This window comes from Sitophilus oryzae, unplaced genomic scaffold (assembly GCF_002938485.1).
Source record: "Sitophilus oryzae breed Bouriz unplaced genomic scaffold, Soryzae_2.0 scaffold_1170_pilon_pilon, whole genome shotgun sequence".
Classification (NCBI taxonomy): domain Eukaryota; kingdom Metazoa; phylum Arthropoda; class Insecta; order Coleoptera; family Curculionidae; genus Sitophilus; species Sitophilus oryzae.
The window spans coordinates 260,382-283,718 of NW_022145805.1; the positions used below are offsets into that span (position 1 = coordinate 260,382).

The following is a 23,337-nucleotide window of genomic DNA, read 5'->3' on the forward strand; positions in this document are numbered from 1 at the left end:
TTCCAACATTTTCATGGTGAGAGCCGAATTTAAAACACCATGTACAAATATTTAGAGTTATTTAAGTTAAGTTATAATGCTTTTTAGCAGGGATTATATATCCCAATTTTATAAGAAAAACAATGACTTCTAAAAATTTATTTTTTAATAATTTTTCACAATTTTTTTAATATCATAATTTTATGGTTAGAATTTTTCTTCTTCGCCAATGTTCTACAGTGTGCTTAAGAGGAAAAACAATTTTGTTATAAAAATTTTATGAAAAATGCATTCTTTCTTCATAAAAAAATTTGCTTGTTCTAAAATGGCTCATGTTTTTAAAATCTTTCCTTGCCGTTTTGGTGAATGGTGATACTAGTTATCGTTGAGTTATTGAAATTTTTTTACGAAAAATATCATATTTTTCCGGCATCAAGTAGCTAAACGAAATAGTATTTAAAGTTTTTGGAAGTTATTTTTGTTAAATATTATAAAAAGTTCTAAAAACTTCTAAACTATTAATTTTTAGAAGTTAATGTTTATCTTAGAATATTGGCATCTATAATACCTCCTCAAAAGTATTTTTCTAGACATTCTTTGCATTCTTATAGAAAAATATCTCCTGCCGGGGACATACTGTATCTACATCCTTTTGTGGTTATCCGCCTTCTCTAAATCGAATTTCCATTTATTTCAATCAGTTGTTTCTCTCGAATAGATCCCGATGTCATCTTGATATCGTCGAACCAACTAATGTATCGAGAGTCTTCCTCTGGACACTGTAGTCTCCAGATAAGTATCCTTTATCAAGAATTCAATGTGTGTCTTGCAATATTTCCTACCTATGTTTGGTGAACAAAATAAGTGAAGTTGAAATAAACACAATTTTGAAATATCAAATATTCACCTAGTTTCGATAATTTTCGATGTTATGAAAATAATTATTTAAAAATTATAGAACCAAATATTAATAAAATCATTTTCATTTTTATATTTACTTTTACTGTGGAAAAAGAATTCTAGACTGTTTTAAGTAAAATATTAATATAAAAAATATTTATTAATAGATATATTTTGTACACACTGTATCTATTTATTGCACAAATAATTGGAAATTTGCATTGATTAAGTTCTTTGTAATTTTTCAACAATACTTTCAGCTTTAATTTAATCTAATCAGGGAATCATTATTACTCCAAATAATCTACTAAAATATACAAAACATATTTTCCTATCACATCTGCCAAATTTCTGAAAAATTATACTTCTAATCAACGATTTTATCAAAATTTACACAACATATCAGACAAAATACTACTTTTTAAGTTAATGACGTCAACTGATTATCAAGAAAAATGAGTGCATAATAGCGAGTTCTATAAATGCAACGCATAAAAATAAGAAACAAGTATACAGTGTCTGCAAAAAAGTTTGCCACGAATGATTTTTTTTATTAATTATATATGTTACTGTAAATGCCCGAAATGTGGCAAAACCTAGGATAAGCGTGCTAAACCTAGGATTTACCAAGAGCATTAACTAATTAGATTAACCTGGTTATTTGGAGGGTGTTAATGCATTGGTTAGCCTGGTTATTTGGAGGGTGTTAATGCATTGGTTAGTCTGATTATTTGGGGGGTGTTAATGCATTGGTTAGTCTGATTATTTGGGGGGTGTTAATGCATTGGTTAGGTGGTTAGGTGGTTATTTGGTGGGGTTTGTTGGTTTTTACTACCACTTGCTGTTGGTACAACAAAAATTAAATATGCCCTCATTGTTTCGCATCTTGGTTTACCTGTGAATATATTATTTTTACTAAAACTATCTAAAGGTTCGTACTTTTACAAAAGTTTAGAAAAAAGATTGGGTGTAGATTTTTGTTTTGTTTTTGTTAACTTCATATATTTTAGCTATGTTCCTTCTAAATTTAGTCATTCTATGATAATTTTTGTTTTCGAACAATTTTTCGAATATTTTCTTTGGTCTGTTCTTAATATCACAAATTACCAACTATTTTTGAAAATATTTTAACTACAACTATTTATTTTACAGCTAAATTCAATATTATTAATCTAATATATTATAAAAAAACTCCTTAATGTAATATTTTAATTCTTATTTAACAATTTTATAAAAAACACAGTATAGTTAAAAAATGAGACTATAAAGTAAATCTTATCCTAAAATTAGTGATGAGCAAATGCAAGGTCAAGAGCAAGAATCCATTGGTCTTGGCCTTACAGTCAAATAAGTAGACTTGGTTTGGCTCAAGGTCTAGTCATGGTCTTGGTCTTGCTGCAAGACCCTTGCAAGTCTTCACTTTTTTAATAGATTTTTAGTAGGGCACTTGAATAAATAGAATAGTAAGTAATTTAATGCAACAAATTTTAAGAGAAAGAAATAATCTTTTCCTGATAAAAATATTTATATTTCAATACGAGTATATTCGTATTTTAAAATAGGAAAACACACTTTGTAAAAAAATGGAAAACACCATTTTTAAAAAATTAAGTAGTTTTTATATTTTTTGGCCACTTTCTGATTTCACCGGAAATGACTACAATTTATGATTTTTAAATGGTATAATTCGATATTTTTTTAATTTATTTCATATTAATAGGAATATAAATATAATATAAAATGATATTCTGAATAGGAAACTGCGTATACTAACATACAAAATCTCTTTTTTTATCTGAAATAATAACAAACTTATAGGGATGAGCCACTTTTGAAAAATATCCCATAGAGTGACACAATTTGACTGGTAGATAAAAAATGTCAAAACATTTTTCAAAATTTTAATAAATAAGGGCGCTGGTGTCTAAATTGACAGGTAAACCAAGTCACGCAACTATGTTAGCATACTTTCTTTTGTTAGCAATCGGTTTTTAGACATGTAAGAACTAACTGCATAGAACAATTTAACTCTTTTCTAATAATAAAAATACCACTTTAAGCAATTTTTTTGCGCACACTGTATGCCTAACATTAATCCGAAGCTGATAAGACTGGTACTGCGTTTTCGCTAAATGACTAATTAAATTTTATCGATCGTTTGAGTAAATAAATTTATTCTCGTGCTGGTAAACGTGACTGTGAAAAACTATCAATTAGTTTAAAATAAAAATTAATTTTAAGATGTCGCCAGGGTTCTCCCTCGGCGTCAAAGCAGTAAAAGTTAAAAAATGATAAAATATTGATAAGAATAATATAAACTACAATTTCAAAAATAGGTTGATAAGATTAGAGACAAAGTCGGTGTTAATTCAAATTAATTCAATAAAAATATAAAATTTATTATTTTAAACTTTTAAAACGACTAAATTGTTCTTTTAAATGCTGGCAATATGTTAAGCAAGGCCAAGATCAATACTAGCGTTTGATCTGCATGACTAAGACCAAGATCGACCAGTGCAAGACTTCCGCAAAACCAAGACCAAGCATGTCTTGGTCTTGCGGTTTTGCATTTATATGAAGAAATTATTTATTCGTTCAAAATAATTAATTTAATTAATTACAAATAATGATTTGGGTTAGGTTACTGATTTTATATGATCTAAGGTATTTTATATCTGATTGCAAGCGTTCACTATTTCTAATTCAAACCCGGTTTTTATCGTCGCATATTTTTGAGTTCACTCCAGAATGTTGAAGAATGGAGAAGGAACTGGATTTGTTGATCATGGAAACCCTCGAGTTATTTCGAGGTGAGCTTATAGAATATTTTCCGAAGAAATCATTCATGTTCATGTTGTTTTTAGGGTCCTACGCTTTACTACGCTTACGTTTTTAGCTCCTATGCTTTCCTTGTAGAAACATTGTACTTTTCGTAGGAATATGAAGCTTTCTGTGTTTCTCAGAGGCATGCTTAGTGTAAAGGTTAGTCTATATTATATGACTATATTCAATCTGGATCTGGATTTAATAATATCCTTTGTTCCCTGACCCTTGTTTATGTGATTCGTTCTACAATATATGCCGGATAGGTGTGGAGATGCTCAACACTATATCTTGCTGACGCTGCTGAGACAGGACAACGAACAGATAATTTCCAACCTTACATTTTATCGATAGCATGTGTTTCAATAGTAATATTATCAGACTTAAGTCATACTCGTGCAGATTTTACGTCTTGGTTTAGCATATGCTCATCACTAATTTACAGTTAATTAGTGTAAAGCAATACAAAACTATCAAGAGTGAAAGAACAGTATTTTTTTTGTCGGTACCATTATTAGTAAAATAATATCAAGATAAGGTTTTAGAATTCTACTGTGTAGTTGTATAAAATTATAAACTCTGTCCAACTAGTGATTTAATGCAATCTATACCTGTGAATCCCTGTGTTTTCCCCAAAGCTGTTTACAGCAACATTAGAAAAAATCTTTCGTCAACTGGACTGGAAAATGATTAAAAATAGATGGAGAATATCTTCTATCAAACCATCTAAGATTCGCTGTTGACATAGTCGTAATTGCCAATAGTTCTGAAGCTAATTAGCAACTACAAGCAAAAATTAATGAACTAAATACAGACAGCAATGGAGTGGATCTCAAAATGAATTTATCAAAACCTAAAGTAATGTACAACGAACTAGTGGAAATGAAAGGCATTCTAATAAATATCACAAGACTGGAAATAGTAATAGAATATATATTTGGGGACAACTACCTAATACACAGCTCGGGATTTCTACTACCAGAAATCAACAGAAGAATTAAGTTAGCATGGAGTTCTTATTGGAAGAAACTCAATCAGACTCAAATTTAGAATACCACTCTATCTAAAGAAGAAAATATTCGACAAATGTGTACTCCCAGTTTCATACTGGACTCATAAAACGGACATCATAAGAAAACTGCAAGTCCCACAACGTTCAATGGAACGAAATATGCTGGAAGTAACCAAGAGAGACCGTAAAAGAACAGAGTTGATACAAAAGAAGACCCAGGTAATAGATGTCATCCACAGAGTTAAATCCCTCAAATAGCAATGGACAGGACACCTAGTAAGAAGAATGGATAATGGATTTACCACAACAGAACCACAAAAATTACAGCATGGTACCCACGAAAAATTTAGAGACCTAGAATACACCAGGGCAGTTAGCAAAAATAGGGGAAGTTTTTGCAATCAAGCTGATTTTTTTCACAGATGATAGTACTCATTAACAGTACTATGTAAAAAAAAGTTACACCTAGATTTCTTGCTTTCTCTGCCATGTTGAATTAAAGGTGGCATCTGATCCGATTCTTTAAAAGAATTGTAACTTTCTTATTTATTAACCGATTTTCGTCAAGTAAAATTACCTTTTTTTGGACTAAAGAATGAAATAAAAATATAAAACTATTTTGACAGGTTGTTTTTCTGTCAAAAATAAAAAAGGGAAAATAATAAAAGAAATCGACTTGCTTTTCTTCAATTTTTTTGAACCGTACTCTGTAGCAAAAAAGGTTAAAGAATATGCGCTCTTTTGTTCTTATTTTGAAACAGTCCTTGAGTTTGTGATAGGTTGAGTAGTGCGAGAGATATAGTGTATAGTGTATTCTTAGGATACAAACAAAAATAAAACTTATGCAGGATGTAAAATTACTTTATTTTTTGCTCGATTGACATAAAATATTGACATAAATGCCAGTTGCCTTTGGTTTTAGGTTAAACATATGAATTAAAAAAAAACATTAAAAATAAATTTAAAAAAAAAAACAGAAAAAATTGTTATTCTTAATAATAGATAATAATAAACACTGAAATTTTTTTATTCCAACAAAAAAGTATAAATTCAACTTTTAATAGCGTTTAACTACAAATACCGAAGGGTGTCTCACTGTTGGAATTACATGTACATTTTCTTGGCAGTTGCTGGCAATCTTTGGCAGTCTTACGGCAGTCGCCTATAATTACATGGCACTCATAGGCAGTCGCTCGGCAGTCGATTGGCAGTCGCTTGGCAGTCGCTAGGCAGTCGCGGCAGTCACTGGCAGTCGCTAGGCAGTAGCGGCAATCACTGGCAGTCTCTTGGAATTCAGAAGTCAATCGGCAAATTTCGGGATGTTTTGTATAAAAACTTGTCAATTTTGAAGCAAATATATATATTTTTTTTCAATTTAATGTAAAAAAAACTTGCAGCATAATTCTAGTTTAACAAAATATATATAAAACGACTCATGTGATGATCGGGTAGAAGAAATATTTTCTCGAAAATTTCACATACATTCAGATAGATTTTTGTTTTATGGTTAATGATGTCAAATTAATTCATAATAACTGCAGTATAATAGATAATGAAAAGCTAACGGCTTCAAGGTATATCAAAAATGTTTTGGTTTTGTTTTTTTAACGCTTTTTGGAACAAAATGTTAAACAGAAAAGTTATAGGGAAGGTTAAGAAGCACCTTTTAAAATTACTGTAGAGTATACAGGGTACTTCAAAAAATGTTTGGATTTGTGATTGTTGATTGTCGTTCGGATATAACATATATTTTTAATGAGAATACCCTATTTTTATTTTAGAATTAGATTCTACCTACAATTCGGTAACTTTTTTGCATATCGAAGGTCACAGTGCAGTAACTCGTATCATTTTTTAAACATACCAAATTTTATATTAAATTATTATAATTATTTTTAAACGAATTATCTTATAGAGCCGAGATATCAATACTTCATTATCAAATGAAATATTTTGAATTATTTTTGTGAAATATCGCAAAAATTGTTTTAAAAAATAATATAATTTTATTAGAAAATCATACGAGATCCATGCCTTGTAACCGAGCTTGTGACCCTCAATATGATATTATATATTAAAATTAATAGATTTTGTAATAATTCAATTAGCTTAGAGAAATGTTAGATTTCGATATGGTAAAAATGATCAGTGACGCAAAATTTGTAGATTCTATCAGAAAAAATTATAATACATACTTTTTTACTGGTACGACTAATCCCGGTTATACACTGCGCGTTTTTGTGGTTGCCGCAGAAACGCGCGGCACTTTCTGCAAAATAGAAACCCTGAATAATTTTTAAATTTCTCATTTTTATAAAAAAAAATAATTTTTGAAATTTCAACCAAAGAAATACAAATATACCCATCTATATATGATTCGAGGATAACAATTATAAAAATTTTGGCGTAGGAGTAAATCTCGAAGTAAATAGGTCCAAGAAAGTTGCCTAATCAGGGAAAAAACAAAATTCTTATAATTTTCATCTTCGTAATTGGAAGGCATTGTTTATTTCTTCTATTAAAATTTCGTAGTTGGTAAAAAACGCGCCATAATTACGCATCGACTGCGATTTCACTGGTTTCATCAATAGTTCTTCACTGGTTAGCTTTATCGTCAAACACTTTAAAAACATATGTGGCTAATAGAGTTGCACAAATACAGGACAACACAAAGGATGATATTTGGCACCATGTATCCACAACATTTAATCCAGCAGATATTATATCTCGGGGACTACAACCGAATGAGCTTCTACACAATCATTTGTGGTGGCATGGACCCTCATTGCTTCAGGAAGTTCCATCACAATGGCCATCTACCTTTCCAGAGGTACAAATCGCGCAGCAAGTTGATTTAGAGACAAAATCAACCATGAATGTTCTAGCCTGCACAGGTCAGTTTAACATATTTTAACATTGAAAATGTTTCTGTTATCCTATATAAGGGAGCCCAAATCGAATTAAAATGCTACATTTGCCACACCATGACGTCATATATACAAGGGTATAGGAAATCTCGGCGCAGCGGCGGCAGTCGGCCAGCGCGCGCAAAAACCATTACATCGCTAATTGTTTATTGATATATCTTTATTAGTTTAAAAGCAAAAAATATGGGGTTTGCTTTGATACCTTGTCAAGACATAAGCGAAACTTTTAAATTGTTTCTTTTTTTCAGTTAGGCCTTCGTTTTCGTTAAATGAAAGTTATATTAAAAAAATCTATTTTTAAACCAAATTTTCGCATGATTGAAATGATTATTCATGTTTAAAGTTTTTTTTGGTCATAAGCGCTAATGGAAATGTTTTTTGTAAATAATTATAAAAAATTACTCCCTACGAAGACTTTATTGTGTACTGGATCAAAAAATTAGTATTTGTTTTCTCTATACGGTGGTATTAATATATCGATTTTTGATGATAGTGCCCTTTACCCGGTCTAATTTTGTACTACTTTCGGAATAAGGGTCCCCATATCATGTACTGTACTTCCATCCCTGAAAAATTCAGCTTGTGACACCGAAGTGAGAGGTAACGTCAAAATAAGCTTTAATCTACCTACATCATAGGTAGGTGTAGGTACTCTAGGTATATTCTACCTAGACAGTAGCTGAACTAGCTGACAGTAGTAATTAATTTGTTATCCGATAAGTAGTTGTCATTATATAAGTTTAATCATCTTATACCTCCTATAACGGTAGGTTTTGGATTTTTCCTGATTGGTTTGTTAAACAAAAATATACTGGGCATATAAATGTCTGTTACAGGTTAATTCGTTAAAGAAATATGTTACACACATATTATTTTAATAATAATAGTATAATAGTAATGGCTATATTATGTTATAACACATACATATGTATTGAATGTACTTATTTTAACCAATGCATTGTTTTGTTTTTTTAATCTCACAAATAAGAAATGTTTTATAGTTTTTATTATAAAAAACAGTGATTATACAATTTATTTACACCCCTTACACTGTTTTCTGTAAGGGGTGTAACCAGGAGTATATTTCGTAACCTCTTACGATATAAGAGGGCACAAAGTGTTTTATTACTTAATGCTTAAAATTTAATAATATATTTGTACATAAAATAAAATAGACTAGAAAGTCAATTAATTAATATTGACGTAATTACTAAATAAGTACAAGATTTTTTTTCTAATTATTTTAGTGTATTTTTAGTCACCTAATTATAAAGGAGAGATATCCAACCATTGCATTATTTTACTCACAAATAAATGTTTTATGGTTTTTATTATAAAACAACGATTAATTTATTATACACCCCTTAACCCAAACACTCCAAGGAGGATATTTCGTGACCCCTTATTTAAAGTGGACAAGCTTTATTAGTCAATGTTTTAATTACCCAGCGTCTTTAATAAAAATCTAATGTAATTTTTCATAGAAATGATCTGACATAAAAAGCAAATTTTATCAAAAAACTTTTTGATTATCTACAAGGAGTAAACCGCTGACAAATGTCTGTATACTAATGCCAAAGTAATGCCAAAAATACAAATTAAATACCAAAATTTCTCATATAATGCCCCACTAATGCCAAGCTGATTCCAATATAATACCACTAATACCACGAATAATATGTAACACATTTGTTTCACGAATTAACCTGTAACAATACTGGTAGGTACGTGCACAGATTTTTTCCTAGGTAACTTAAAAGTCGTTAAAAAGTCTAATTATATTTAAAGAAGATATAATTCCAACAAATTACATTATAAGGCCAATAATGCACAAGTAATACCATTAAAATTTTAGCGTTTTTAACTTGTGTAACATATTTCTTTAACGAATTAACCTGTAACAATAGTGGTAGGTACGCGCACAGATTTTTTCGCTAGGTAACTTATTAAGTCGTTAAACAGGCCTATAAAAGCTATAACAACATAGGTAACTAATATTTATAATTTAATTCGAGTTTTAATCTCAAATAATAAATGTTTTTACTGGTGTATTTCTGAAGTGTTCATTATTAAAAGTAGATATTCTTCAAGTTATGCGAAGTAATAAGTAATGTTTCCGGTGAGACCGCGTATATGTCACCGGATTCTGGTTAGTATAAAGACTTTTTCTATAGAAAGAGTTTTTTCTATATTTTCCTTTCAAAATAAGACTAATTTCTTCTTATTCTTTTAAATATTACAGTGTTTCTTTTTCCTAAAATGTTATACTTAATTTTCGCTTAAAATTAAAAAATCACAAATGGAGGAAAATATACGTTATTGAATAAAGTTTATACAAATCACTTTACCATAACAAAAAAGTAAAAACATGTCATGGCGGAAGATATTCAGGTGGCATTTCACACATTTATCTATTAAAATCGAGATTAAAATAATAAACTTGCGTAACATGTTATACACGAGATAGAAAGTTTCAGAATCGATTAATACGCAATACGCTACGCAGTCAACTTATTCCTATGCGCGGATGAGCGTCTTCAAGACTCTTCCTTCGGCCAGGGTCACGACGCCGCCGAAGAGGAATCGGCCTACGTTTGGCTAAACAGGCTGGACACGGTGGAGTACGATATTGGCGAGTCTGAATATTTATAAAAATTTGCAAAGTAAAATATGTTGGAAAAATAATTAGTCCATACATATATAAAAGCTCAAAGGGTTTTTTTGTTGCATCCATCCCGCCGAAAGCGCTTTACCAATCTTGATGATTCTTTTTTTAAATGAAAGGTATATATGTGTAGATTTGTTATGAAGTATTTTTATAGTGCTTAATGGCTATTTCTTTGTGTAAAACGACTAAATACTAAAACATACCTGAAAACACCTACACACAATACCTCCAGAAATAAATTAGTTGTCATTGTCAGTGGTGTGTCAGTTAGATTATATATTACGTTTTTAGATATTTTAGAGTGAGTTGATGCCGCCAGCTTTAGATACATAAATATTAGCACAAAGGTTCGTTTAAACGACATTAGTGAATTAGCTACACAAAGCGATTTTAGGAAATTCATCCTCTTAGAGAGTAAAATTATCTCGGAACAGTTTGTTGTATGAAAATTCCTTACTATTTCGTCTAGAAGAATGAAATCCTACAAAAAGAATTAGAAGAAATTTTTGAAATTCATCAACCAAATGGGTAAAGTTAGTAAAAATTTATATAAAACTTGGTGACGTCTGGATTATACACATAAAAATTGGCACAAAGGTAAAGCGAATTTATGAAATTTATACCCTTAGGGAGTAAAATAGGGAATGAAAGTTTGCTGTACGAAAATGCAATACTATAACATTATAAACCAGACAGTATAAAATTTTATACAAGGGTTTATTTAGTGACATCATAAGGAAATATATCTTCCTCAATTATCCTTCAAAGAATAAAAAATAACCTATAAAGAGAGTATTAGTGCTCTTAATAAATAAAAAAAAGATGAAAAATAAAAAACATCTATATGTTCACTAGCTCTCTATAAAGAAGTAAAAAATCATTTAAATCAATGCATAAACGATTCGAGGTGTAACGCGAACGTAGTTGCGAGAAAAAGCTAGTAATTTATTAAATTATTTTATTTAACTCATTAATTTTCATTGAAAAGGAATTTTTGTAATTCGCCACTATATTAGTTAAAAACTAAGAAACTCATATCAAATTTAAGTTTTGCGATTTTGACTTATACTTTTTATAAAATCTGAACACATTTTAAAAGAAAAAAAGTTTTTGATAATATTTGTGTAGATTGACTACAAGTTGTATAACATAAATTTCTACGACCGGTCTACCTAGTAGTCTGCAGCATCGCCTTGTGTGCAAACGTGGGCCTGTTAATCTGTGACGTGACGCACAACAGCCAAGAAAAACAGAAGCGTGGCTAAGAATTTAGTAATTTAAAAAAAGTCTTTTAGATACAGTAGTAGGTATTAAAAAGTTTTGTGTTTAAATGGGTTTGCCTTTAACAGTTAAAAAATTATATCGTAAAGTGTAACTTTCCGTAAGAATTCTTTATCTGTCATTGATCATGATTTGTCATCATGTTAACCTGATGTTTTGTATGTTATTTTGTTTTTTTCGAGGTTTTTTTGCTTGCTTGTTTTACGGATAGGTGCGATCGCATAATTATTATTGATAATGTTTTATTTAATGTTAACACTACTACTTTTTCAGTGAATCTTTAAATCTGTTGTTTTTTGGTAAGTTCGTTATTTAAACATATGTATGTAATACACTCATATTAACACTAATCATATTTTTACGTTTTTATTCATCATTTTCAATGCCCCCCCGGTTGCATCTTTGTAAAGGACTGTGAATTTTTAAGGTATTCGTCACTCAATAGATTAAAGGCTGTTATTGCATATTGTCTGAGATTTGCACATAATACTCGACACACATCTCAGAAGATTACAGGAAGATTAAGCGCAAGGGAGCTATATCAAGCACTAAGGGTATTAGTAAAAATTGCACAGAAAGAGCAATTTCTTGAAGAATGGAAAGACTTGAAAATAAAAGGACAAGTCCATCGAAAGAGTAAACTCATCACGCTCAATCCTTTCATAGATACAGAGGATCTTATTCGAGTTGGAGGCAGAATGTCACACGCAAACCTTCCGTATTCTCAAAAGCACCAGTTATTGTTACCAGCAAAACACAAACTGACTGAACTTATTATCCATAATGAACACATCTCACTTTTACATGCTGGTCCACAAGCAGTATTATCATCACTTCGTCTACACTTTTGGCCTTTATCAGGGCGAAGAGAAGTACGAAAGGTAACACACAAATGTATCACTTGTTTTAGACACAAACCTACATCAACTAATCCCATAATGGGCCAATTACCTACACCTACAGTAACTCCAAGCAGACCCTTTCACGCAGTTGGGTTAGATTATGCTGGGCCGATTTCTATAAAGGAAAGTCACAGGCGTGGAAGAGTTCACACTTTTCAATGTTATGTTGCAGTATTTGTCTGTCTTGCATGCAAAGCTGTGCACCTGGAATTGGTAAATGGTCTCACAACCGAGTCATTTCTAGCTGTATTCAAGCGTTTTATGGCAAGAAGAGGGAAACCTACACATGTCCACTCAGACAATGTCCACTGCCACAAATTTTGTAAAGGCGAATAAGGATTTACGTTCCATGATTGAACACCTACAAAATCATACTGATTGGAACCAAATAGAAGACTTTGCCGCCAAGGAACCCATCACTTGGCATTACATTCCTCCGCGATCACCAACTTTTGGAGGCCTGTGGGAAGCTGCGGTCAAATCTGTAAAATCACATATGAAAAAGATAACCGGCACTGCAAATCTCACATACGAAGAATATGTAACATTGTTAACACAAACTGAGGCATGCTTAAATTCACGACCTCTCATACCTGCTTCTAATGACCTTAACGATCTCACCGTCCTAACCCCTTCCCATTTTCTTCTTGGGCAACCACTCAATCTCACACCAGATCCAAATTATAAGGACCATCCAGTGCACTTACTAAGGGTAACATCTATGGCAGCGGTGGTCAGCCGACTACTTGAACCAACTTCAAGAGCGAAGCAAATGGTGCCAACAACCAACCACAGCAGTCATCAAGATAGGTAGTTTGGTATTACTTCGAGAGGACAACCTGGCTCCATTACAGTGGCGGTTAGGACGTGTCACCCAAGTGTTTCCGGGTCGCGACGGTAGTGCGTGTCGTTGAAGTGAAAACGTTCCACGGCTCAGTGAAACGTGCAGTTAATAAGGTTTGCTTATTACCATTAGACATCTAGTGATTCAGTTGAAAGGCTGGTTGCTTTCAAGGCGGCCGGAATGTCGGATCTTTCAAATGAAACCAGCGAGCGAGTGGCAACCTTGCGAAGATTGCAGCCACAAGGGTAGTAACTTTGAAAACGCGCAACGTGAAAGACTATTTTTGAATTTGATTAGTTTTTTCTTATTTATATTAGTAATTTCAGTAAATACAGTCCGCTAAAATTATCAAGGGTAGTTTCATTCCACAATCACAAAACAGATTTATAAAACTTTATTCGTAAATAAGATGTTTCCTTGCATTTGAACTTCGTTTGAAAAAGTACATAATGATTGATAATCAAAATCGAGAAAATGCAGTTCCAATTTCCATGTTTAATAACAAAAGTTAATTATCAAATTTTCATGCATAGCTATTCAATTGAAAAATTCTCAATCAATACTCTTTCAGTTCCAGCGTACACACTAATACAAATACGAAATTTATGAACACAATAATAAAATTAAATTTCGCAATAAAATGATTAATGCATTATTAAAAAATAGTATGGAAATTAAAGATAATATTTCGAGCAAATCTGTTTCCCATAGCAACAAAATCAAATTAATTTTTACTGAAAAATATATTATTATTTTCTAGACTCGTGTTAATATATTGTTTAATTTTCGGTATTGTAATATCAACCTTATCTCACCAAACTCTAAGTTGTTTGAACTTATCGACCTATTCAATTACTTCATGGTGGTGTGGTAAGATAAGGAATCAATAAACCATTCATATTTTTAGAGACAAGTGATGATATAATGGGAAAATATAATTTGAATTAATTATATGAGTATACAGAATGGTGACAATTTCGATGCTCATCCAATATCTCGAAAATTATAAAAATCTTGCCTCTCAAGTAAATTCGTTTCATATCTCACTTATATTTTTTCGTAGTGCAATATTTCTGACTAGAGTCTATTAGATTTTGGACAAGATGTAAAGTATTTTGTTATATATAGTTGTCATATTAAATTTATAAACCATACTATACCGGGTGCGTCTCAAAAGTGGCTCACCCCTATAATTTTTTTATTTTTTTAGATAAAACAACGAGATTTGGTATTGTATCGGTACTACTGCTTGAGAGCACCAAATCCAAAATTGAGAGTAATATTCAAATTACTCTCGAATGTGTAATTAATTTCAAAGTGGATCCAGTACACGTCGCAAAAAAACTACTAGGGTCAACAACAACACGTATATTGGCAAATGATAAAACTTTAAAAACGGTAAATCAAACTGAAATTAAACAAATTCACTGCAGCTTCCCAGTAACTTAAAGGTAAACTTGATATATAAAATACCTACAATAAATAGGTGAGAGAGAGAAATAACATTGCCTAACTGAGGCGAGAGTAATATTGCGAGAATTAGCGAAAAATGTACAATTCAGAGACTAAAATTAATAGGCGTGATGCTGCCTGAGAGGGTTCACGGGCGTCTCCTCGTGACAAAATAGAAAGTTAAGATCTGCCATTCGAACAAGACAAAAAAAACACATGGCCGTCAAGGGTTGTATTTTAAGTGTTTTGCAGGTCAATTTAGCGAAGCGTGTGAAAGCATCCCTTCGTGATCAACTTTCTATTTTGTATACATTAGGTAGTAGGATAATTTTAACATATTTACAAAACTAATACTAGGTGTTCATCAAAATAGTAAAAAAAACAAATGCGTTTGAATTGTATTCGAACATACTCCCCGCCTTAAAGGCTCTGCCTTTAACCGCAAACAACAGGGTAACTGAGGTATGATGAATCATCAATTGCATTTTTACAATATATCTAAACAATCTAATTCTTAGCCGTACGCGACAAACTTAAATCAAAATTTAAAGGAAACCTACTATAAAGAAAATTATTTTATGTTTAGGGCTAGTTATCGAGTTTGGGTAGGGGACATAATTTAGTGACGTTTCTTGTTAAAATGCCATTTTTAGATTTTACTTTAACAAGTCTAACATTTCCGTCCTTACTGGGTATAATTTCAAGTACCCTAGCCAGAGGCCAGTCTAGAGGTTTAGTGTTAATTTCCTTTAAGAAAACTATGTCGTTAACTTGAAGGTTTGGTGAGGGGTATAGCCATTTTGGTCGATTCTGGAGAAGATTGAGGTAGTCTTTAGACCATTTGGACCAAAACTGTTGTTGAATTTTGACACATCGTTCCAGCGATTAAGTCTATTTTCTGAAATATTGGAAAGGTCTTTTTCTGGGAAAGAGGTCAACGAAGTTCCTATCAAGAAATGTCCCGGGGTTAAACAAGTAAAATCTGAGGGGTCAGAGGATAAGGGGAGAAGAGGTCGTGAATTTAATATTGCCTCAATTTGTGTGAGTATTGTATATAACTCCTCAAAAGTAAAATTCTGCTGTCCTGCTAATCGCCTTAAATGATATTTGGTACTTTTGATTCCGGCTTCCCATAAGCCGCCCCAATGGGGAGAATGTGGGGGAATAAACTTCCAGTTTATCTCATTGCATACCAATAAATCATTTATCTGTTCTTGGGTTGACTTAGACTTGAATAGAGTGTAAAATTCTCTGAGTTGGTTTCGTGCACCTAAGAAATTTGTTCCATTGTCACTAAAAATGACATGTGGATTTCCTCGCCTTGAAATGAATCGTTTTAATGAAGCCAAAAATGCTTCTGTAGAGAGACTTGACACCAATTCTATATGTATAGCCTTGGTAACCATGCAAACAAATAATGCTATGTAGCATTTTTCGGTTTTTGAGCGTCTAAGACTCGACGATTTCACAAAAAAGGGGCCACCAAAATCTACACCTGTGCGTGAAAATGGCCGAGAGGGAATGACTCTGTCTTTTGGGAGATCAGCCATCAGCTGTTGATGGTTTTTTATTTTGAATCTACAACATGTCATACATTGCAAGCATTCCTTTTTGATTTCCCTTAATCCATTTAGGGGCCAATATCGGAGGCGAAGATTTGACAAGACAGTTTGAGGACCAGCGTGTCCGAGTCTAATATGCTCTTTAAGTAAGAGTAGTTTGACAACGCGATTTTTTGAGGGCAATAAAATGGGAAATTTTTGATCATATGGGACTAGAGCTTGTGATAATCTTCCTCCTACTCTGATTACATTTTCTCCATCGATAAATGGATTTAATTTTAATATTTGTTTGTCCGATATCTTCCGAGCTGGACTTTTTAACTCGTTTAGTTCTTTTGAGAAATACGTAGACTGAATTGTTTTTATTATGAAAAGTTCAGAGTTTCTTAATTCATCAACAGTGAGAGGTCCAATGAGTTTTTGAGAATTAGCGCGACTATTATTAATAAACCTTAATATAAATGCAATAGATCTTCGTAATTTGGAATAATTGGAAAATCGGTCAAACAGTGTTTCCCAGAAATTATCATTCCTGAGGAGTAAGACAGTACTTTCCTTTCTTTCTTCTTCGTGAGTTGGAGGTACCTTGATATTTAGTGAGTCTAAGTCGAAATCAAAGGTTTGTAGAAACTGTGGTCCATTCCACCAAAGAGAAGAGTTCATTATTTGCTCAGAAGTTGTACCACGAGAGAGGCAGTCAGCAGGATTTTCTGCACCAGGGATGTGCCGCCAAACATAATTATTAGTGAGAGATTGGATCTGCGATATTCGGTTAGCAACAAACACATTGAATCGTGAAGAATCAGCCTTTAGCCATGCTAGAACAATCTCTGAATCTGTCCAAAGATTCACGCTATGAAAATTATACCTATCCTTAAATATGGATTTGACACGACTAATCAAAGTTGAAAGCAATAGAGCACCACAGAGTTCTAATCGGGGTATTGTAACTTCCTTGATTGGAGTTACTCGAGATTTTGAAGTAATTAAGTAGCATGATACAGAATTATCAAGGTAAATAGTTCTCAGGTAGACACAAGATCCAAAGGCCTTGCGACTGGCATCACAAAATCCATGAAGTTCAACAGAAGATATCTGGTTATCGTGGAATATATACCGGGGTATTTTTAAACACTTGAGTTGAGTAATATTTTGAAAATAAGAATTCCATATTGTGAGAAGACTATCGTTCAAATATTCGTCCCAGCCAATCTTTGCCTTCCAAATATCTTGCATGAATATTTTAGCATTAACTATTATAGGGCCAATTAATCCTAATGGATCGAACATTTGCGCGATTTTTGATAAAACATCCCGTTTAGTGGCTGATGTGCAAATTGCAACATCGGGTAGCGATATAGAAAATACGTCAGCTTCTGAATTCCATGAAATACCTAGAACTTTGTTTGAAACTCCTTCTACTTTAATGTCATATGCCTGTACGTCGGAGGATACATTAGAAGAATTAACGATTTTTAAAAGAGAATTCGAATTTGAGCACCACTTGTGCAGCTTGAAATGCGCGCCTTTGCATATTTCGTTCAATTGAAAATACAGGTCTTTTAACTTATCGAGAGTGTCTTGACCACACAAAAGATCATCAACATAGCACTGTGAGAGGATTGTGTCAGCGGCAAGAGGGTATTCTTCCTTATTTAAGAATGCCAGCTCGTTTAGAACACGAGTGGCTAAATATGGAGCGGAGTTAGTACCATAAGTCACTGTTTGCAGCTCAATACATTGAAAATCATGAGCGGGATTACTACGCCAGAGGATATTTTGCAAGTATGTCTGACGTGGGTTCACTCGGACCTGTCTGTACATTTTCTCAATGTCGGCAGTGAGGACGAATTTGAAGCTTCGGAATCTCAGCAAAATATCATAAAGATCAGGTTGAACTGTGTATCCTTTGTACATTGTATCATTTAATGATAATCCTGATGACGATTTCATAGAGCCGTCAAACACTACTCGCAATTTCGTACTTGTGCTTTGTTCGCGGATAACACAGTGGTGGGGTAGAAAATATTTGTTATGGCCGTGAATGTTTTTTAATGAGAGAGGAACGACTTGCGCGTGTCCTAAAGAGAGATATTCATCAATAAAATTTTTATATTCCTGAAATAAATTTGGATTTTTTTCGAATCGCCTTTCTAAATTAAGGAATCGTTTTTTGGCGAGAAAGAATGATTCTCCCAGAGGAAATAATTTTTCAGGAATTTTGAGGGGAAGATTCACTTGAAAAGAACCGTCATTCAAAATAACGGTAGTTTCGCGAAAATTAGTTTCCACAAAGTTATTTTCTGGAGATAAAATTTTCTCCGAGGATTGAGGGCAGTTCTCCATGTTCCAAAATTTTTCCAACAATGAATCAAGAGCAAGATCTGAATTCCGAGCAAGAAGACAGCTGCGGTTGTTGGTGACATCAAATATAGCCTGTGTTGAGAAAGTATCCGGAGGAATTAGGCCAGACAAGAGATATCCAAAGTGTGTTCCAACCAAAGTGAGGGAGTGTTCATTAATTTTTAATAGGTCACCTGATAAAATCTTATAATAAATATCAGCACCAAGTAACATATCTACACAAGCAGGTTGATCAAACTTAGGGTCAGCAAGTTCAATGCCTTGAGGGATCTGCAAGTTACTTTGTTTTACTCGAACTCGAGGACTGACATCAGTAATTTTATTTAAGATGCAACAATTTGCATCGAGAGAGAAATTTCCTATCAACGAGCATAATGTAAGTCGAATTACTTTGCTCGTGTGTTCAATTTTTCCCCCAATTCCTGAAATTTGAACGTTTTGAGTTTCCGGGGTATGATTGAGCATTTCCAACAGTCGTTCAGTGATAATGGATATAGTGCTGCCAGAATCAAGTATGGCTCTGGCAGTAATGGTATGTCCATTTTTGGCAACGATGTTGACAAGGGCTGTTGCCAACAATACTTCGTTATCTTCTTGTGTAAAAACAGTGAGTGTTTGGTGACTATTAGTGGTTTGCTGGGGTAGATCATTGGGGTTTGTTTGGGATGGCTGCTTAGGTTCAGGGGGTTGAGAAGTAGAGTTCATGCCTTGGTTACTCTGACGAGCATTGTTTTGAGAATTGTTCTGTTTGAACCTTTGAGTGGGGTGACTAGCAGAATGCAGCAACGAGTGGTGTCTTTTCTTGCATACTGAGCAAGACAAGAGTGACATGCAGTCACGAATATGATGTTTCGAACCTAAACAGTTTATACATAATTTGTTCTGATAAACAAAATCACTTCTTCGGTTCAAGGGCAATTGAATAAACTGTGAACAAGAGTAAATTCTGTGAGTGGGTAATTTACAAAAAATACAATTAGTGGGCCTAGAGGTTCCAAATTTATTTGAGATATCGTGGGATGAGTGAGTGTGGTGAGAATTAATTTGGCCATTACCACCTGGCTCATTGAATCCTTGAGCAAGGTGAGTAGCCCTATAGAAGCTACTATGGGCAGGGCCTCGAGGGGGACCGGTTTGAGTGTGAGGGGATATTTTGGGTTCTGAGAGGTCTTCCAAAACAGAGCAGCGTGATTCAAGGAAACTGAGTAAGTCATCTAGTTTTGGAAAGGTACCTGATGTAGCCTTTGATATATGTGCCCCTCGCTCAGCAATGTACGCCTTCCGCGTGCCATAATCTAGTTTTTGGGAAAAAATGTAAATGAGTATTAAATCCCATTGGTCTACTGGGATTCCTTGAGTTTTGAGAGAGTCGAGATTTTGTTTTATTTTTACGATAAAATCTCTAATAATATGAGCATTTACCTTAGTGAGAGAGGGTATGTCAACTAAATTCTTAATGTGCGAGAATATTATTGACAATTGATTATCATAACGTTGTTTCAGGGTTTCAATGGCAATATTTAAATTTGAGTCAGTTAATTGTAAAGTGTCAATGAGGTGTAGAGGCTCTCCTGATAGGTATGATTTCAGGTAAATTAACTTTTCTATATTTGAAAGCATATTGTTGTTAACGATAAGCGTATTAAATAATTGGTAGAATGCATTCCAACTAGTGAGGTCTCCATTAAACCGAGGAATATGCAATTGAGGCAGATTAACGTTAGGTTTTTGACCCTGATGATTTGATACGGGTACTGATGCCTGTTGAGTTTGCGATTGAGGCGAGAGCGTTATAATTTTACCCCTTAACTTTGCTCGACATGAGCAATACTTATCATCTATGTCATCCTTGTCTTGGCTGTTGGAATCTATGTTCATAATTTGCATATTAACGGTTTCATACAGCGTGAAAGCTTGGGTTAAGCAATCTAACCTAGCTTCAAATTCCAAATAATCGGTTTCTGTGGTTGCGTTTTTATTATACCAATTTATAATTTTCGATATTTTTCCTTTATAAATTCCGCGTTCTTTAACCAAAGCTTCCAAACTTGCAGCCATTTTTTTTACCAAGGCACGACAACTATTATAAATAAAAAAAAACAATTTAGATAGCTCGCTATTACAATAGTTAGAATACCTGTGGGTTAGTGACGTTATATCTAGAAAATTTAGATGACAAAATGACCTACAATAAATTTAGAAACGATTAATTTACTAATCTAGTAGAGAAAGAGTTATTCTGAGTAATTTACTACAATATCAACTTATATGGGAGGCTAGCAGTGTAAATCTAGTGCGAAAATAACAACAATAAAAAAAATGAGGAAAGAGAGCAATATAATATGGTTTATATGATTTTCTTCGGGAGAGAGTCTCTAAAAAAGTTTATAGTCTATCGAGGACGAGATAATAGAGATTGTGGAGAATGGAATCCTGTTGAGACAATTTGCAAGACTACTTGTCTTACCTGGGATACTTCCAGCTTACACCTATCTCTTTTAGCACACTATCACACACACACGCGTTGTAGTCGAGTTACACTGTCACACACTCATCACTTCTTGTAGTTGTTTTAATGTCCAAAATACTGTCACTGTTTGAATTACCCTTTTATTGGAGCACTTCTACTATTGTGAGTTTTTGTAAACATATACCATCACTTAAGGACCTTTTAAAGATCCGGCTCGAAGGACCAGCTTTTGTATCGGTACTACTGCTTGAGAGCACCAAATCCAAAATTGAGAGTAATATTCAAATTACTCTCAGATGTGTAATTAATTTCAAAGTGGATCCAGTACACGTCGCAAAAAAACTACTAGGGTCAACAACAACACGTATATTGGCAAATGATAAAACTTTAAAAACGGTAAATCAAACTGAAATTAAACAAATTCACTGCAGCTTCCCAGTAACTTAAAGGTAAACTTGATATATAAAATACCTACAATAAATAGGTGAGAGAGAGAAATAACATTGCCTAACTGAGGCGAGAGTAATATTGCGAGAATTAGCGAAAAATGTACAATTCAGAGACTAAAATTAATAGGCGTGATGCTGCCTGAGAGGGTTCACGGGCGTCTCCTCGTGACAAAATAGAAAGTTAAGATCTGCCATTCGAACAAGACAAAAAAACACATGGCCGTCAAGGGTTGTATTTTAAGTGTTTTGCAGGTCAATTTAGCGAAGCGTGTGAAAGCATCCCTTCGTGATCAACTTTCTATTTTGTATACATTAGGTAGTAGGATAATTTTAACATATTTACAAAACTAATACTAGGTGTTCATCAAAATAGTAAAAAAAACAAATGCGTTTGAATTGTATTCGAACAGGTATGTTACCATATGACATAAATTAGGATTGACATATTCAATTGTTTTCGGTTACTTCCGGTTTGGTTTGGTTCGGTTGGTTGTCATTGCCGGTGAAATGACTACAACTTTTGGTTTTTAAATGGCACCCTCGGTATTTTTTTTTACTTCATTCGATAGAAAATGACACTCTGAATCGAATGACATATCACATGTCAACTTTTGATATTTTCGAATATGGTTTATTTGAAACTGTAACATGGAGTTAACGACAATTTGACTCGAAATACCAAGTGTGTGGTATCAAATTATTCGCAAAAAAATGCTTTTTCCAAATATGCTAATGAGTCACCCTCGTTCCATTTGAAAAAATTCAGATATGTTTAAAAATACGATTTGAGCATGTTTTAACCGACCAGGACAAGATACTAAAAACATTAGTGATCAAATCTATTTTTCCCAGGCTCTTTGATTAAAAATTAGTGTTTTTAACACAGCCATGGCACTCTAGATTGAAATTTAAAATACTTGTTTGATAATTGTTTTTGGGTGACCATATCAAAAGTTGACGTATGATATGTCATTCGATTTAGAGTGTCATTTTTTATCGAATAAACTAAAAAAATACCGAGGGTGCCATTTAAAAATCGAAAGTTGTAGTAATTTCCGGTGAAACCGGAAGTGACCGAAAATAATTGAATACGCCAATCAATCCCAATTTATGTCATATACTAACATACCAAATCTCGTTGTTTTATCTGAAAAAATAAAAAAGTTATAGGGGGTGAGCCACTTTTGAGACGCACCCGTATGTAGAGGAAGAAAAATTCTAAACTGTCGTATTGAACCATAGTCTGATAAAATTAATGTATTTTTTTGAACGTTTGAAAGAATATTCATTTCAATATCATTAGTTTATGGTAATAATGAATAATTGTCTTTCTCAATGGAAAACTTGCTTTGTTCAAAGTATAAAATATTTTTCTTCTCTGGAGATATTTTATTTATTATTGACTCTCATTTGTCAAAAATATAGAAAGCATAAAAATTTGTGATATGTAAAACTACAAAAGTGCGTTGCAGTTGTAACGTATTTCAAAAATATTAAATAATATAATTAAATATTAAGATTTAAAAGTAAAACTTCCTAAAATTACAATGAATCCCCAAAATATTGAGAGACAAAATTACAATTATTCTCATTTTTTTATTTTGACCTTTACGTGGAGCATAGGGCTTCATTAAATGCTCTCCAGGGGGTTCGGTTGTTTGCAATTGATTTGACAACTCGCCATGGTCGGCTTACTGATTCGAT

General features: G+C 32.9%; 2 protein-coding genes across 2 annotated transcripts; one reads left to right on the forward strand and one right to left on the reverse strand.

Moving 5' to 3' along the window:
* Positions 1-4,999: 4,999 nt before the first annotated feature.
* On the forward strand, positions 5,000-13,306 carry LOC115888919. Its single transcript, XM_030908811.1, has 4 exons — positions 5,000-5,086; positions 7,377-7,608; positions 12,107-12,663; positions 12,737-13,306. Exons 1-4 carry the CDS (start codon positions 5,000-5,002, stop codon positions 13,304-13,306), a joined length of 1,446 nt encoding a protein of 481 aa, XP_030764671.1.
* Positions 13,307-15,546: 2,240 nt separating this feature from the next.
* On the reverse strand, positions 15,547-20,772 carry LOC115888930. Its single transcript, XM_030908822.1, has one exon. It carries the CDS (start codon positions 20,770-20,772, stop codon positions 15,547-15,549), a length of 5,226 nt encoding a protein of 1,741 aa, XP_030764682.1.
* Between the last annotated feature and the right edge of the window lie 2,565 nt (positions 20,773-23,337).

Excerpts from the sequence above, each read along its gene's own strand:
- LOC115888930 (XM_030908822.1), bottom strand. The coding sequence starts at position 20,772 with ATGGCTGCAAGTTTGGAAGCTTTGGTTAAAGAACGCGGAATTTATAAA.
- LOC115888919 (XM_030908811.1), top strand. The coding sequence starts at position 5,000 with ATGGATAATGGATTTACCACAACAGAACCACAAAAATTACAGCATGGT. Across the intron at positions 5,087-7,376 it reads ACCTAGAATACACCAGGGCA|GACAACACAAAGGATGATAT; the intron begins GTTAGCAAAAAT and ends GCACAAATACAG. Across the intron at positions 12,664-12,736 it reads CTTTTCAATGTTATGTTGCA|CTGTATTCAAGCGTTTTATG; the intron begins GTATTTGTCTGT and ends AGTCATTTCTAG.